This window comes from Labrus bergylta, chromosome 3 (genome assembly GCF_963930695.1).
Source record: "Labrus bergylta chromosome 3, fLabBer1.1, whole genome shotgun sequence".
Taxonomy (NCBI): domain Eukaryota; kingdom Metazoa; phylum Chordata; class Actinopteri; order Labriformes; family Labridae; genus Labrus; species Labrus bergylta.
The window spans coordinates 31,096,552-31,113,200 of record NC_089197.1 but is presented as its reverse complement, the minus strand read 5'-3'; the positions used below and the strand labels follow the sequence as shown (position 1 = coordinate 31,113,200).

Sequence of the window (16,649 nt, the reverse complement as noted above, 5' to 3'; positions counted from 1 at the left end):
AACTTCTCTCTAGAAACAGAACAGCTCAGTCGATGGTCTGCTGACTAAATGTTCTCTCTTATTTTTGTCTAGGAGAGAATCAGTGCTTTTAACTCATGGGACCCCTATCACCAGCTCATTGTTTCAACCTGAGATTCCCACTCAATAAAACATCATCTTGTGAGGGCCCACTTGAAAGCAGCCAGTGACCCATGTGAGGGCCAGATTCACGGTTAGAAAAACACTGGTCTTAGACCCAGTGAGACGTGGCTCCGTGCCAAATGCCGACTCACAATATCCTGCCGACCTGCTCCTGTTCCTCCCCACAGCTCAGACAAATTGGTCCCTCTGGGATTTGCTGGAGCTTTTTTGTACCTATTGTGACCCAAAATTATGTCGACTTCTCTCAGATATTGTGAGGCAATTTACATTTTTAATGCAGGCCAGTTTTGCATTATGATGGTAATAATTGGTGCAAATTGCTAGTCAGGATACGGAAAGACACTGAGGCGGCATTTATTTAATTCAAGGGGAATGTGATTTGTAGCCTAACTGTTACTTTATCATCACTTAGAAAGAGACATATATAGCAAATTTGCTATGATAATTAGCATACTAGAACCACAGAAGGCTGCTGGAAGTTTTCATGTGAAGAAAGTTAAAGGAAAAGGACACATGCTTCTGTTAGGTTTTATGCTTGATGAATATACCTTCAGCTCGGCGCCGTCTATCTACAAACATTCATAAAATGATGACGCTGTTCAAGATTTAAAAGTGTTTAGTCCGATGTAAATGAACCACTATTAGCTCTTCTCCCTCTCTCCACTACAAGAGAGGGAGAGGGAAAGGAAAGAGAGGAAATAAAGATTATTGTAAGTGTTTATTCTCTGTTATTTAGGACAAGTAATATTATTATATATTTGTGAATGTATCTGGTTCCAGGTTTCATGAGAGGGGGAGTAAATGCTGTTTGACATTTGTAATAAACTTAGTGATGTTTCAAATGTTTGATTACTGACTCTAAATATATTTGGATTAAAAAAAAAAATGCTTGGATTGATAAACACATTGAAAATTGCAAGTATTTGTATTTTGCACCTGTGACACCGCAGGTCTCTACAGATAATCCCTCTCTTGTAGACAGACAGCGTGACAGACACTGGGGGGGTTGGGTGAGATTTCTGGTTTATATATCAGGAGATCACACAACAGGCAGCTCCTCCAGGACACTGAATAGTCAGCAGGGTTCTTACTCTCATATCTTACAAATGAAATACCACCCACTGCCAAAGTGCCCTTGAGCACGGCACTCAACTCCTCAAAACACTGCAGCAGTCCCGCCATGTCTATGTCTGTGATCTAGCGTGTACGTCTCACTTCCTGTGTTCTTTCCTTGTTTTGTGTGTGTGTCAATGTATTTATTTATCTCATAAAGGTAACTTACGCTCCCAAAGGCAGACAAACTGTAAGATCTGTTTGTCTGTCTCCTCTCCTCTCCTCTCCTCTCCTCTCTTCTCTTCTCTTCTCTTCTCTTCTCTTCTCTTCTCTTCTCCTCTCCCCTCCCCTCCTCTCCCCTCCCCTCCTCTCCTCTCCTCTCCTCTCCTCCTCTCCCCTCCCCTCCTCTCCTCTACTCTCCTCCCCTCTCCTCTCCTCTCTTCTCCTCTCCCCTCCCCTCCCCTCCTCTCCTCTCCTCTCCTCTCCTCTCCTCTCCTCTCCTCTCTTCTCCTCTCCTCTCCAATCTATGCTGCTGCTTTCCTCCAAATACAAATCAAATAAACTGCATTAAACATCCCATTAACACTTTTAATCAAGTCTTTAAACGTGTAGTTAAAATTTAGCTTTAGGCTAAAGTAGCTAGCCTTGGGTATTCTGTCAAATAGTTCCACAGCCAGGGGTTCCCAATTAAGCCTGAGAACTAATTATCTATAAACATAGCTTAACATCCTCTTAAAGCGCTGCAGATAATGTGTGCTTTGAAAATCAGACATTTTCAACATCATTTTGTTCCCATATGGTCGTATAAACTAGTGGTTTCAAACTTTTTTTTTCTTGGAGCCCCCCCACTAGTATCAATGAAAGACTGAGTCCCCCCAAGGATAACATAGAAATACATTGCTGTCAACAATTATCATCTATTTTAATTGTTTTCCTTAATTACACCCGAACGTAATAGGGATACAAACACTTGATTCTTTGCCAAAATATTTCAGTGTTATTTATCAAGTAGGGAGTTCTCTGAGTTGACTGTATAGTCAAGAGGAATGGGCGAAACAGACCTGAGGAAGAGAATATGTTTACTGACAAGCTAACGTATCAAAGTATAACTATATGATGTTTTTATCACAGCAGCACATACATCAACATGACTGCAGTTTTCAGTTGCAATTCCTGCTTCCTTATGTAGCGGTCTTTGATGTATCCAGTGTTTCCATGGCAACAATAAACATATTGTGTCTGTCATTGCGGCTGCCACAAAAGACATTTCCTGTTTCAACTATAAAAAGTAGGATTTCTCTGGCTTAGATAACTGTTGAAAATATTTGAGGTAATTAAATACTCCACAAAAATAACATATAACATTTAGTCCTTTTTAAATTAATTTTTAATGTAAACGTAGTAAAATTCTACATATTGTATGTTTAAAATGCGCAAAACTAATTTTGATAACCTCAGAGGTGACAATGCCTGCATCTCCTGAGATTCTTGTTGCCCCCCTGTAGAAGGGCCCAGACCCTAGGTTTGGAACAAACCATTTAAGCCTCATCTCTTCCAAACACTAACTTTTTATTTGGGCCCCATGCATTAAAAAAAAAAAAAAAAAAAAAAACCATCCATCTAGAACTAGGTTTAAAAGTTGTAGTTACAAGGATTTCACATGACTCCAGAAATATGTATTTAGTGTTGACACAGAGAGAAACTTAAAAAGGAAAAATGCCCATCTTGCCTCAGGCTATTCTCTCTTTTTTCCTTTTTACTTGGGCAGCACACAGAGAACAGAGGCGCTCTGGGTGTTTCGTGTGTCTCTATCTGGCTTCACAAATTTCCAAAAAATCACAGCCCTTTTGCCAGGGATTTATACCACATAGTTCCTCCAACATATTGTTTACAATTTCAGCAGGAGACACTGCCAAGTAAGCCTATCATTTAAAACAAGTCCCCTTGTCTTTATCCGGTTTTCTGCTATTTCTCCTTTGCTGTCTTTCTATGGAAGTAGAAATCTTCGGTACTGAAAAATTAGGTTGGATATTGTTTTCGGCATGTTCACCTCTCTTCAAAATTCCCTCCATCATCTGCTCGCTGCCTTTTCTCTGCATCCTCGTGTCTCTCTTAGTCTCTGTCTTCTGCACGACACGCGCTTCATGTCTATCCATTTACTCAGAGCTGTGTTGTGTCACTGATAGACTGGGGTTCCGGCAGACAGACTAAAAAAACTGGATTACCCTCCCAGGTTGACAGGTGGAAACAAACAGTTTGAGACGGGCACATACATCTACTGTACGAGTGTGAGGTGCATCAAGGGATGCCAAGAAGAAGCCAAATACTCCTCAAAATGGAGAATAGTAATATTTGTCTTATTAGTTAACATCGGTCCTGTCTCTGGTTTGTGTGAGATTATTTATTTGTTATAGGCAGTGGATGTATGAAGAACTACAGATATAAATGGCTGTTGTCTCTTTAAAAAAAATCAGCTATTCTGAAGTGACTGAATGAGCCTTTGTTTGTTTTCATAGCCCAAGTGGTCATGGGATTTATTGTCCCATTCTACACAAAAAAACATAACCCAAGTTTTGCAGAAGCACACTAGAGCAAACGTAAAAAAATACAACACTATGCAAGGTGGAGGTACATTTGTATTCATCAATGATATGGACAATATCCGCAAGATTACACACCTGATCTTTGAGGGATTCTATTTTAAGATATCTTCGTAAACAGACAAGATTGGAGCCTGAAAGATCCCTAATCTGGGATCCATGAAATATGCACATAATATCCTACATTTTAATCCACTAAAGATCTCTTCCCTGATCTTTTCATTTCTTGGGGCATCTTTGATGTGCGTCTATGATTTGAGGTATTTAATATCCAATAGAAGCCTTTACTAACCGCACTAAGTTATGTTAGCATCTCTGACAAATCTGTAATCAGGCTTTCTTTTCAGTATATATCTGTGTCATACCCTACATCTTGTCAGACAAGTCAGTACTGCAAATCAATGAAAGGGAAGTTAGCACACGTGTTTGTATCTCTTAACATTTGCCAAGAAAAAAAAATCAAGTGATGCCCCTGGCCAGAGCTTAATCAGGTTGAATCTGGTTCTGTGAGGATTACATGTAAAATCGCATGTACAAATGTTATTGTAAATGTATGTGATGGATCAGATCTTCCTGGGTCATTCATTAAAAAAGTTTTTGGATAATGTGAAAGATCAATAAACATGTACATCATTTAGATAGAATGTGGCTGAATTTCATATTGTTTGAATTGGGATTGTTTGAATAATAAACGGCAAAACCCAGGTGAAATGACCACTGCTTTGACTCATTTCAGAACTATATCCCTCAAAGTGTGACTCATGACTCGCTTTTGGCCACCGGAGAACAGTGGAAATTGTTTTTTAGTGACACATTGTTTTGAAGATGCACTGACAAGATAAAACCCATCAACAAGCAAGAAAGGGATCGTATTTTTAGATATTGGAGGCACCCTGCCTTGGTTAATATGAGTCATCGGAAAGTAATTCTTTGAAATCTGGAGTATTTTTTCCACTTCATTTAGCCCTCATTTTGTACACCTTGGAGCGTCTCAGCACAGCAGTCTTTTGTTCAACCTTGATCAGAGCAGTCGCAGGTCAAGAGCCTCTGTCAAACACGTTAAAATAGTCATTGAGTAAGCCTTTTCTTCCTTTTTTTTCTATTTGGGTTTCGACTGCTGGCCCGCGGATTTCACCCAACATCTGCCTGGACAGAAGCATCTTTCTTACCTGTGAGGTGTTAACATCGCCAAGCTGCTAACATCACTCCTTATTTGCTCGTGTTAAGGTGTGATTGATATGGAGCGTCAAGGCCGTTGTTAGAAAAAAAAGCACATGGGCCCTGTGGAAAAAGTCTTTGAAATACATTCAGTCAGTCCTGGTCAATATGAACATAAATCCTTCCAGAGGAGAGAGGAGCAATCAACATTTTGACATCAATAGTTCAATAACACATTTATTTAGAGACAGAGGTACACTTAAACTAATGAGACCACCAACAAAAAGAGCAGAAGCCTCCCAAGGCCCTTAAATGCTTCAAGTTTTTCACGTTTGTTGGCTGCTTTGATTTCCCAAACATAAACGATATACGGCAAAAACAAGCTTTGTGAGAAATAGACATTTTTCTGATGTGAAGGTCTGGAGGTCAGAAAAAATGGAAATCTATATTTATAAAGTTACTTCCATTTTCAAGCTGCTAATTCACCTCAAACCAATCAATGCAGGTTCAGATAGCTGACCCATGTATGCTTCAACTCTCACTGTGTCTTCTTCTCTCACTGCAGCAGGTTTCCATCACACCCTTTCTCTCATGTTGTGTACTTGAGCCGTAAATAACCTGTTGACTCTTTGCTCATTGCATGTCACCACTTCCCCCTCCTGTGTGCTGTCAATAGATGCTACCACTGCCTCTCGTGATGTTCATTCAAGTGCCCTTATCCCATCGTAACATTCATAGACGGAAAATCAGTGACCTTGTCCCACTTTCTCTCCTTGGTACCACCTTAAAGGGATCAACAGGGTCAGAACACATTGCACCTTTTCAACACTTTTATATCATTTATTCCATGTGAGGTGGCTGAATGAAATACAGTGAGCTGCACTCATTGGGGTTTTCTGCTTGGTGGCCTATTTAAAAGCTAAATTCACCAGAAGCGAGCAAGGGATGTTTTTACAGTCATGAGACTTTGAAGATGTAAACATTTGAAAATAAGCAGGGCAACATTTGAATCAATTACTAAAATCAACTTTATAGAAGTTACAAATCATAAAATGGGTTAAAAAATACAGCAAAACATTATAGTTGTCGCAGCACTGGTTTCTCTCTCCCTCTTTAATTCTCCCTCCTCCCTTTACCTGCTGCACATGCACCTGAGTGTAATTTGGACTCAGGCAGGTTTAGAGGAGCAGGTGGGAGAGCTCTCTGGCACACACACTCTGGAAGCAATGCGGGGAGGAGTTATCTTTTTACCTCAATCCAGATTTCTGTTTTCCCATGCATGTTCAGATTGCTGGGCTTTGTTATTTCAGTTGGGCTGGAAACACCCAGTTGTCCTAAATTTGGTCTTTTAGTTTTCTTTAGGTTAGTCCTTTTCCCTTCTTTTTAGGGGGCGGTGGTGAGAGCGACAGACCATTGCAAGGTTGGCTCAACACCTTCCCATCTTTGGTTCTTTTTTGGCCAGTGTCTCCAGTCCCTGTTGCTTTGTTTGATTATTTTGAGGGGGAAATATGTTTAATAAAGCTTGGAGTTTTAATTGAAATCTGTGGCATCCCGATATGTTTCAGTCTCCATGTGTTGAGCCTTCGGGTTTCATTATTTTGTGGAGGCTGTAACATCTCTAAATACCATTGTAACTATACAGTATACTCTCACTGGAAACTTGTCTTTTTTAATGGCAATAAGAAGCACACTGAATTACATGTTGTGGGAGTTACAGTAAGGCACACCTGCTATTTTGGTTAATAAATGTGCAGAGGCATTCTGTTTTCAGCCTGTCACCTATACAAGACAGGTGTTAAAATGCAGACAGACCCGCTTCAGAGTTTTCTATTCTTAGCAGCCAATTTTCACCAAAATTCGAACAACCCTTTTTTGCACTGACTATTTTGAATAAATCTCCCACCTGTTCCTTATCTTTTCCACCTCGCTTTATGTGGCCATGGTTCCTCCTTTCAGGTCTACTGGCTTTACAGGTTCGTGTGTATCCCTGGCTGAAGTTAATCATTAAACAAATGGTTGTGGTGGAACCAAACGAGAATATAACTGCTTAATGGGTTGCACAGTATGTGTTTTTTTTTTACTTTAATGTACCACCATTAACTGACTTAATCAATATTTTGTTCTTATCTTTTATCTAATATTCTGGGTAAGGCCTTTGACTTGGTACAACCCTGAAATCCTGCTAAGTGGCACCAGTTTGATCATTTTTTAGTGGTAAACTTATTTACCCAAATGTTTTTTTTCCTTTGTGTAATCTGTACAGTAGTGCTTAGGATGCTAATGACATTAGCACTGATGTTGTTTTTAGATACAGTCAACATCAAACATGCCAACAGTCTGATTATCAGACAGTAAAATAGATAGGCTGTTAAACAGGCAGACAGATGGACAGTCAGACAGATGGACTGGCTGGCTGAGTGGCTGATTAAATAAGCTGGTGGACTGGTTGGACAGTTGACCGACTGGATAGACGATCAGCATAGTCTTAACCCGGCTCAGTTTTTTTTGTGCAAAAATGTCAAACAAACGTAGGATCAGTTCACTGGACTGATGGTGAGGAAGGGCGAGATAGGAAGAGAACACAGAGAGAGAGAGAGGCACAAAGATAGAAAAAACTGAGCTAGACAGGAATATAGAATCATGTCGGTCCATCAGTAAAGTGACAGCCTGACGATTACAGCTTATTACATGACCTGACTGACTGGCAGACGGTGTGTGTATACACTCGCACAGGTATGTGAATAAATTCTCATCTGCCTCCTAGTCAATCCTCCATGATGGTACACAAATCACATCATCATTTTATTCCCAGAAAATAGCATATGAAATATGCATTTTGTTTGAGGTGTGAATTTAACTCTTTGTATTCAAATTTCAAACTTTTACTATGTGTATCAAGCGGCACCTCTGGTGTTGAAAAGTGAAGCCAATGCGGAAGTGCTAAATCCTGCAGATTGTCGAGTGTCAGCTTGAGGCTGGTTCCAAGAGCCTCAGAAGTCATAGACCACAGCCAAAAATGCTGGGTTTTAAAGCATAAATTAAAATGTTTAAAGCCTGGTACAAAACACTAAAAAGATCTGATTAGTCCTCATGGGCACACACTGTAGGGGGGATTATTGTTTTTTTTTTTTTTAAAGGATTCGTTTTGATTTTATGAAAAATATGTGTTATCCATAGTTAGGCATGTAGCTGACATGATTGACAGGTGGGCGTGATGTAATGGTTCATCAAGTGACTTAAAACCCGCCTCAGCTCCAGCTCTCAGCCTGTCGTTAGGTTGACTGAAAGTTAGGTTGGGACAGGATTTCCAGCATGGCGGCTGCTGCCGATGAGCCTCTGGAGCCCCCTGCTGTAACAGATGGCTGACGTCACTCAGGCTTCGTCCATTAATATTTACAGTCTATGGTATATATTGAATACTGTTATGTGACATGATTTAATCACATTTGTCAACGCCAAAGCTTGTTTAAAGCCCCACACAGTTTGACCTCTGCAGTCTGCTGTAGTATTGTTGCTCCATAATTGTAGACAGTATGTCTTTGATCAAAAGATGTCCCATACCTATAATGGACAACCTCAACTCTAATATCTCTCAGGTGTCCAAAATGTCCTTGTAAATTCACATGCCCATGAAATTAAAAATGAATGAGCAAGTAATGCTCCCAATAATTAGTTATACCCATTTCCCTGTGTTCACATTTTATTTGTTGAGTGCTGAAATATTCATGTGAAAATGCAACTGCTTTTCCCTGAGGCCCTGAAAGGTGATTTATTACAGCCCATGACCATGCACTTCTCTTACTGTTTGAGAAAAATAGAGGGTTCACCAAAAATACAGCACACTGCTTTAAAATGTACAACCAACCAAAGAGATGGTTCAGGAAAACAACCGAAGGCTTCTTTAAGTAGATAGGAGTTATTCCAATCAAGTAACGTTATTCAAGAAAGAGTGTGTACGTGTATATTGTCATTTGCTTTTTTTGAGTATGCAAACAAGCATTTATGAACATGTTGACAGCCATTAATCAATGATATCTTAAATATATTAAAAAGTGTAGGTGGTTTTATTTTCACTACTCTTAATGCTATCAAGTAACTTTGATGTCATTTGGCCATAGTGCTAAGATTCAGTATAATATCTCAACATTGAGTGTGATATTACTTTTATACAATAGTTCTACAAATGGAAAATTGTAAATAAAAGTAATACTCAATAACAAGGTATCTTTTTTTGTTCCACAGATTCAACTAGTTCTACAACTGAACTGTTGCCAAGCAACCTAAACACTCTTCAATACTCTTGCCACTGTTTTGTGCATGGTTACCACTGACCAGTTACTTAGGCTGTGTCCGAAATCACTCCCCATCCACTATATAGTGCACTAGTGTAGTGCTGTCCGAATTCTGAGTGAGCATGGTCATACCCTATATAGTCCACTCAATGTATCCCACAATGCAATGCTATCCGAGCAATATATACCATCATGCATTGCGGTTCACAAGATTTTACGAGCGGAGAGTGGCGTTTGATTCGGCTGCTCTCAGACAGACGAGAGAGGAGCGACCAGCATGAACACAGAAACTCAATAAAGTTCATATTTGGAGCTTTTTTTACTGAAATCTATTATTTGTTTTAATAAAGAGTAAAAGATCGTCAACGATAGTGATGTTAGTTTGTTCTAATGATGATGACAGATGAGAAACGAGAAAGTCTGTGAGCATAAATAATTCAGTTTTGGTCTGAAAATATGTCTCATTATGTAAAATTCGATATTTCATATGTATTTATTATTTCTGAATGTTTCGTGAAAATACACTCAGTATAGCCTAATATGAGTTATCACTGAAATTCATGCCGTTATTATTGATCCTCTGCCCTTGTTAATATGCGCGTTTCAGTTGCGGGACAACGATGACGTCACTGTCAGCGGCCGGCGAGTGAGCGAGTAGTGTCTGAAATGTTTTTTAATTTTGCTGTGAGTGCACTATATAGTCCACTGCATTAAACTCACTAAATAGTGAATAGAGATTAGGGAATGAGTGAGAGACTTCGGACACAGCCTTTGTGTTGTTTATGTAAATTTTTTACATTCATCAAGGTTTTCAGTGTAATAAGAGTCAGTTGTGTGATGCCGAGGTCTCTGCCTGATGGATTAAGACAAACATTTTCTGCTCTCATGTTGATTATCAGTATTCAGAACACCTGGCTGAGGCAGAGCAATATCAGCACTCATGTATTGCCTCCTGTCCAATCAGAACGCTTGGCTGGAACTACTGTATCTATGAAAAATACCTCTAAATGTATGATGATAAAGAATAAAAGATTATAATAATTACAAGTTTGGCAGCTATTAGCATGCCCCACTATCTGCTGTTACAATCAGCACAACATTGAATTAGCCAAACCACAGCCTGAATGCTCAGTGTCTAAAAATACCTTAAAACCTAACTGTTCAATAACTGGCTCAGTGTCTACAATTGAACAGAAAAAGGTGCCAGACACCTTTGTGTTTAAGTAAGGTTTAAACTCTTATTTGCATGTATAGGTAGTGAAAAAACCTCCCTGCTCTTCTCTGCTTTTTCTTTTCTCCTCCGTCTCATCTGACAAACAGGCCTTGTGCCCCTCTCTCTTCTGTCAGTCCTCCAGTTCCTCTGTCTCTTTCTTCCCTCCATCTTTCTTCCTGCTTGTTGTTTTTCGTATGCTCCCTTCATCTGTTCCCGTCTGTCCTCTGTGCCCTTGCTTTGTGGCCAGAGAATAAAAATTATTCATTTTTCACCTTTCTCTGTTTTCACTGTCCTCTCTGTTGCTGTGTAGTTAAATGACTCACTCTTACTCTACCTTTTTTTTCTAGCCACCTTTCCTCCTTTCTTAACAGCCTTTTATTCCATTCTGCCTCTTTTGCACTTCCTAAGTTTCATTCTTTACTTTTTTTGTGTCATCCCTGAACACTTCTTAGTCTGACCCTTCAAATAATGAAAAATGAATGATATCAAATGAATGCTGCTGTTCTGCCATACTTTCCTTTTCTTGAGTTTCCTCTTTCCTTCATTTTTACTTTACTTTAGTGTTTAGTGAACCACGGAAATGTTTTGTGTCCCTGTCCTTGAATCTCTGTCTGCTGATTTTGGGTAAATCCAAAGCCATTTGACTTTTCAGCTTACTGGCTTTTATGGACTCCCAAAAATTGAAAACTTATTTTTCTGCCCTGCTTTAAGACAATGAGGGGTAAAAAGTTATAAATCAAATATGCATGATATTAAATAAACCAATGATTAAGAAAAACAAAGGAGAAAAAACAATGTAAGAATGCATCAGATTGAAAACAGTAAGTGCAATAGAACAAGTCCACTTAATATAAACTCCAATGGTCATAATGCTTCTGCCACGTGTATAGTTTTGTCATTGTTAATCATGGCTGCAATTGCAAGAGAAAAAACAACAATTAGCCTCCTGATCAGCCATGTTCAGCAGCTCCCAAACCAAACTGAATATTGACTCCTTTCATTGGACTCCCTGTTCTGCCCTGAGGTCTTCTCTCTCTCTGGCATAGTGGAGGCACCCAAAGTCATACTGATCAGATACACAAACAATTTAAATGAGGAAGCAGTGGTGCCAGTCAGAGCTTCTTCTGAATATTTGAGCTCCTCAAACTATTCATAAGAGTCAACTCAGACATCCCATGATGGTATTTTGGCCATATGCGTATGCATTCTCTGTCTCTACCTGAGAGATTTGATGAAGGTTTAGATACAGAATTCTGAACTTTAAGTTGTAGTTAGCAACATAAATGTTGCAATGGAAAAAAGAAAACGTTTGTCTCTCCCTCTGCTACTTTGTGTCACTCACTAAGCCCCGCCCACAAAATGGTGTACCAAACATGCACCCTAGCTGTTGTCACTGTTACTGTCTGTTTTATTTAGTGGACTGTGTCAGGTTAAGAGGACAGAAACACTTACAGCTGATCAATAAACATGAAAAAAAGTAGCAACAGGTGTGTGCTGTACTGTTGATGTGCTCTTAACACCACCGACGTGAGGAGAAAGAGCCAGATTGCAAATTAGAGAAAGAGAGAGCTGCCAACACAAGTCACATAGTAGCTCAATAATGCAAGTTTGGACAGAGTAGCTGTGATTAGTTAGTAAACTGCAAGCTAACAATGATTGGTAAAAAAAAAAAAAAAAAAAAAATTGGGCCCTCACAGCCAAAGACACAGCTGTTTAAAGGAACAATTCAATTTCATATTTTGTGTGATATGCAATAGACAAAATGTTTGAATTGACAGGGAGAAGTCAGCCAGAAAGAAAAAAGCACAATGATGGTGCTAGCCATTTACACTCAGCCGCACAACAGCCCAGTGTGAACCGGCGGTCATGGTTTGATGAAGCCAAACAGAGCCACGTCATCCATGCAAGATCATCAAAACTGACACCTTCTACTCTTTTTTTTTTGTCTGTGACTATAAATACTACCCATTAAAAAAGACAAATGGTGACAGGAACAACCCTGGCAAAATCTAACTGGCACAGAAAACAGCTATTAAAAAACTATGACATGTAGGTTTCTGAGTTTCTATTGGCTCTTACTTTTTTTCTTTTTTTTTACATAAATTCAAGACATGCATTAAGACAGAAAGTTATCTGTATGCTAGCCAGCCACAGAAGAACCAGCAATGTGATCAGGAGTGTGTCTGTGTATTTTTAATTCAGCTTAGCCTCTCACTAACCTCAGAACTCAACCAGAAATGCCAGTAAGGAAGGTGATATACCGCCTTTAAGTTGAGAGCTTAATCGTGATACTTCAGCTGATTTATGTAGACCAGTTACATGCTTTGAGCTGTTTATCAACACCTTTACCATTTACCCTTGGCTGTGGAGCAACCCCAGTGAATGCTGAAGGTCATGCTCTGCTCAACAAACAGAAGTGAGTCATAAATGGCTCACATGCAGTGTTGGGAACATTACACTGCATTCAGATCTTTAGCTTCCCCTATACATTATCAGTTGAAGTCAGGAGCAGAAAATGGGTCACATCCATATTGAGTTTAGCTCCATAAGTGAATGCACTTGACTTGTATTGTTGGTTATTCCCCCTTTTAAGAAACATGCTATTTCAATTTCAGTTCCTTTAATTATTTATTCCTGCAAAATTCTCCAAGATCATTTAACCATTGACTCTAAGCTGAGCCTCGAGGGCTTTTCAGCACAACCTTCAATTCAATCAAGAGCTAACCTAATACATCAGAGTCAAACAGTCCCTGACTTTTTCTATCATAGAAGATGAACTGTTTCTGTGTTAATGCCTTTTAAGTTTGTGTCTAGGTTAGATCTTGTGCATTGTAGATAAGTGATCAAACCCATGTATTTTATTTTAGAGAGTAGAAAAGTAACTTTATTTATTGTGGCTCTTGAAAAAAACAAGACAGCACCCAAACTGAGAATAGACTTGAAAAAACAATAGAAGTCTTCTTTGCACCTGATCTCAGGGCCAGCAAGGGGTCTTCATGGCTTCAGGGCTGTGTGTCTCACGTTTTCTTGATCAACATGGAACACAGTTGAATTTCTTGTACTTATGTGTTGTTTCAGATTTCAGGTTGTCAGATCCGATGTAGGCTTGTTGGCAACTGTAAATTGTCTTGCTGTGTCTGTAACATTTCTTTCTTTTTTTTTTCTTCAGGTTGTCAGGATTCATGCTGCCTTCGCCTATAGTCAGCAGTGGATCTATATTGGCCTTGTGGTTTACCACCGACTTCGCCGTGAGTGCACAGGGCTTCAGAGCAGTATATGAAGGTAAGACCGTGTGGGATTTGGCAAAGTGATGTATGAATGCTGGTCATGATAAACAGACAGTTACTCAGGAATGAGTGATGGACACATTAGACCTGCAGTAAAAAGTGCTTGAATAAAAATGAATTGAAATTACATAACAGCCAATAAAGGATGACATGTAAAAGCAGTTTTTTTAGAATTTGATTTTGTTTTTAAAAAGTGTCTAGATGATCTGCTGAGTGCATTTGCTCATAGTAACTGTGATGCTGGGTGGAGCTGGCAACTTTGATTGCAGTTTATATTGATTATAGGGGGACATGTGATATGCCCAACTTTTAAAAATGGGTTTAAAATGAATTAGTTGGAGTTTGCTCTGCATCGTAAATCGCAAAGATTTGACTGACAGGGTGTGAGCTCATCTTTTGATAACACAGAACTCACTGAGCTGACTTAGACTGCAGTGGTGGAGCCAGACTTTTATGACTGGGGTTGCCTAATTTGGTGACTGAATTAAGCAGGAGGATGTGAAGTGTGCACATACATTTTTTTGCATTTATTTACCCTTTGTATCTCCATTAATCAGATCTCATTTAACTACTAAGATTTTTAGTATCCTATAGATGTTATAATCCATTGTATATCTTTTCAACTTTGAGACGTATAACAGCAGCATTGCAACATTTAAATCATCTTAGTTAGGTTCTTTGAGGACTCACAAAGAAGATATATGTGCAAGTAACAATTTAAATTCAAACCAAAGCGAATGTTCCTCTGCAAAGAAAGCTACCAGCAAATTGCCAACCACAGATTTTGATTTTGGGGTAGCCACTGAAATGGCGAATCAGATTTCTCGAGTGGCCTGGCCAATCCATAGCTCCGCTCATGACTGTATGCCTGAATACTGCTTTTGATGTATGAAAGCTAGCTGTACATGATTGTAGCACTGTGTGGGAGTCTCTTGGCTGGCATCTCATGCTGTCTTGGTCATCCCGCCATCAGTTAAGGCTGTGCCTGATGCTTCCACTATATATGAAAACATATTCTTTGGTGCTGGATGTATGTTTCCTAAAAGGTTTGCCATTGACAGATTAATAGATGACATTATACATTCCCACTACCACCAGTGTCATTAGTTTGTTTTGATAGTCTTTCTTTTAGCACGTAATCCTACACTATGATGAGCATTATTTGCAATGATTTTTAGTTTTTGTCCAGTGAGTTGATATGTATACACTCAGCTTGAATCCATGTGAATGAAGCAGTGCTCTACATCTCTGAAAGTGTTGGGTTTTCTGTGTTGGTTTAAGGGTAACGTTGAATATATTATGAGTGAGACCTCACAATAGTCTCCTGTATTCTCATTGTATATTAAGAGGTCCCCGTTCACATCAGTGCCCACTGTGTTGACTTCCTGCCTGCATGTTGTTTCGCTGCATGTCTTCTGTGCGTGTTATAGATGTGATATACATTACACACTTATTCTTGTCTTCTGGCCTGTTGGGATACGACAGAAATGTTAAGTCTGACCTTTTGAGGATACACACACACACACACACACACACACACACACACACACACACACACACACACCAAACACACCCATCCACATACACACAGAGAGTGTTCCATTACGCTTGCATAACAGTTCATCTATGAATCATGAACTCTAAATATCAAAGACAAACTCAAGAGACAGATATACGACCTTACTCCCCTGTGTGTATATATATATGTGTGTGTGTTTGTGTGTGTGTGCACTTGTATATATATGTCAAACTGTGGACTTAATTGCTATTACAAATTCACCAACAGGGGACTATCCAGCTAAAGGGACATTTTTTATGTCCCCTGATTGTGCTTTAAATCATTCTTTGATGTGTAAATACAAAGTCAAAGAGGAAACACTGCATGACATATGTGAAAATCCACTTCAGATGTCAGTTGGAACATAAAGTACCACATGCTCCCAAAACACCTAACAGCTTGGTTTTAGCTGCTTTTTTGTAAGGAATCCACTCAGCCCAAAGACCTCAAAGTTAGCGGGCCACTATCCCAAAGTGTCAGTTCTTGCAACTAGTCCTCACTGAACCCCCTATAGCGACTGTAGCCAAGAAAGCTGGTTGGAAATCTGAACATGTGTTAAAACAATAAAACAAAGCATTGCTGTATAATATGGATGTAGAATGAATGAAATAATCATGTTACTTTTCATTAAGCAATGGTTTTTGTTCCAGGGTGATTTGGTCGCATGCCTGGGCATTTCATGCATACTCTTGACAGGCAAAAAGAGCTTATGCTGCTTTCTCAGCTAACCTCAACAGCCTTGAAGGAATACTAGTAGTAGTTGTAATTTATGCATTACTTAACTAAAAGCTCTTTCATCAAGGGGATAAATTACAACATAACTCTTTGCAGCAGCTAGATAGTTTCACAGGATTTCTATTTTAATTCTCACAATATTCCATTGAATATATTACTCAGAGTATGAATATCCAACGTATGTGTAAACAAAGCCTCAGTTGGAAATGTTACATTGATTCTATTTTTTACGAGTGTACCCCAACCTAAAAGTCTCAACTGTTCAGATTGTCAAAAATAGTGATATTGTGCAAATATCTGTGTTGCCTTGGTGCCTTGCAGCAGTGTTTTGGGCAGTTGATGAGTAATGTGAGAAAGCTGTGTAATGGTAGGTTAAGAGAGGATTACAGAAATCAAAAACATGATGAGATAAAAGCAGCTATGCCTCACCATTGGCTTCTTAACGCAACAGGTCAAAGTCACCTTAAATCAAGCAGCAGTGTTCAGATCAGTCCTGGTGTGCTACACCTCAGGCTAACTGTATTCCTGTCTATTAAATCTTCAGACCTGCTAGCATTGCTGTAAACTAGAACATTGGAAGCCACATATATTAGAGTAAGTGTCAGTAACAAT

General features: G+C 39.2%; 1 protein-coding gene across 1 annotated transcript in view; it reads left to right on the top strand.

The window, feature by feature from the left end:
* Positions 1 to 16,649, top strand: part of csmd1a (CUB and Sushi multiple domains 1a) — a 231,043-nt gene that overhangs the window by 139,730 nt on the left and 74,664 nt on the right. The window contains exon 3 of the mRNA XM_065953145.1: positions 13,627 to 13,739. Within this exon, the coding sequence (XP_065809217.1) occupies positions 13,627 to 13,739 (113 nt within the window). The remainder of the gene's footprint in view (positions 1 to 13,626; positions 13,740 to 16,649) is intronic.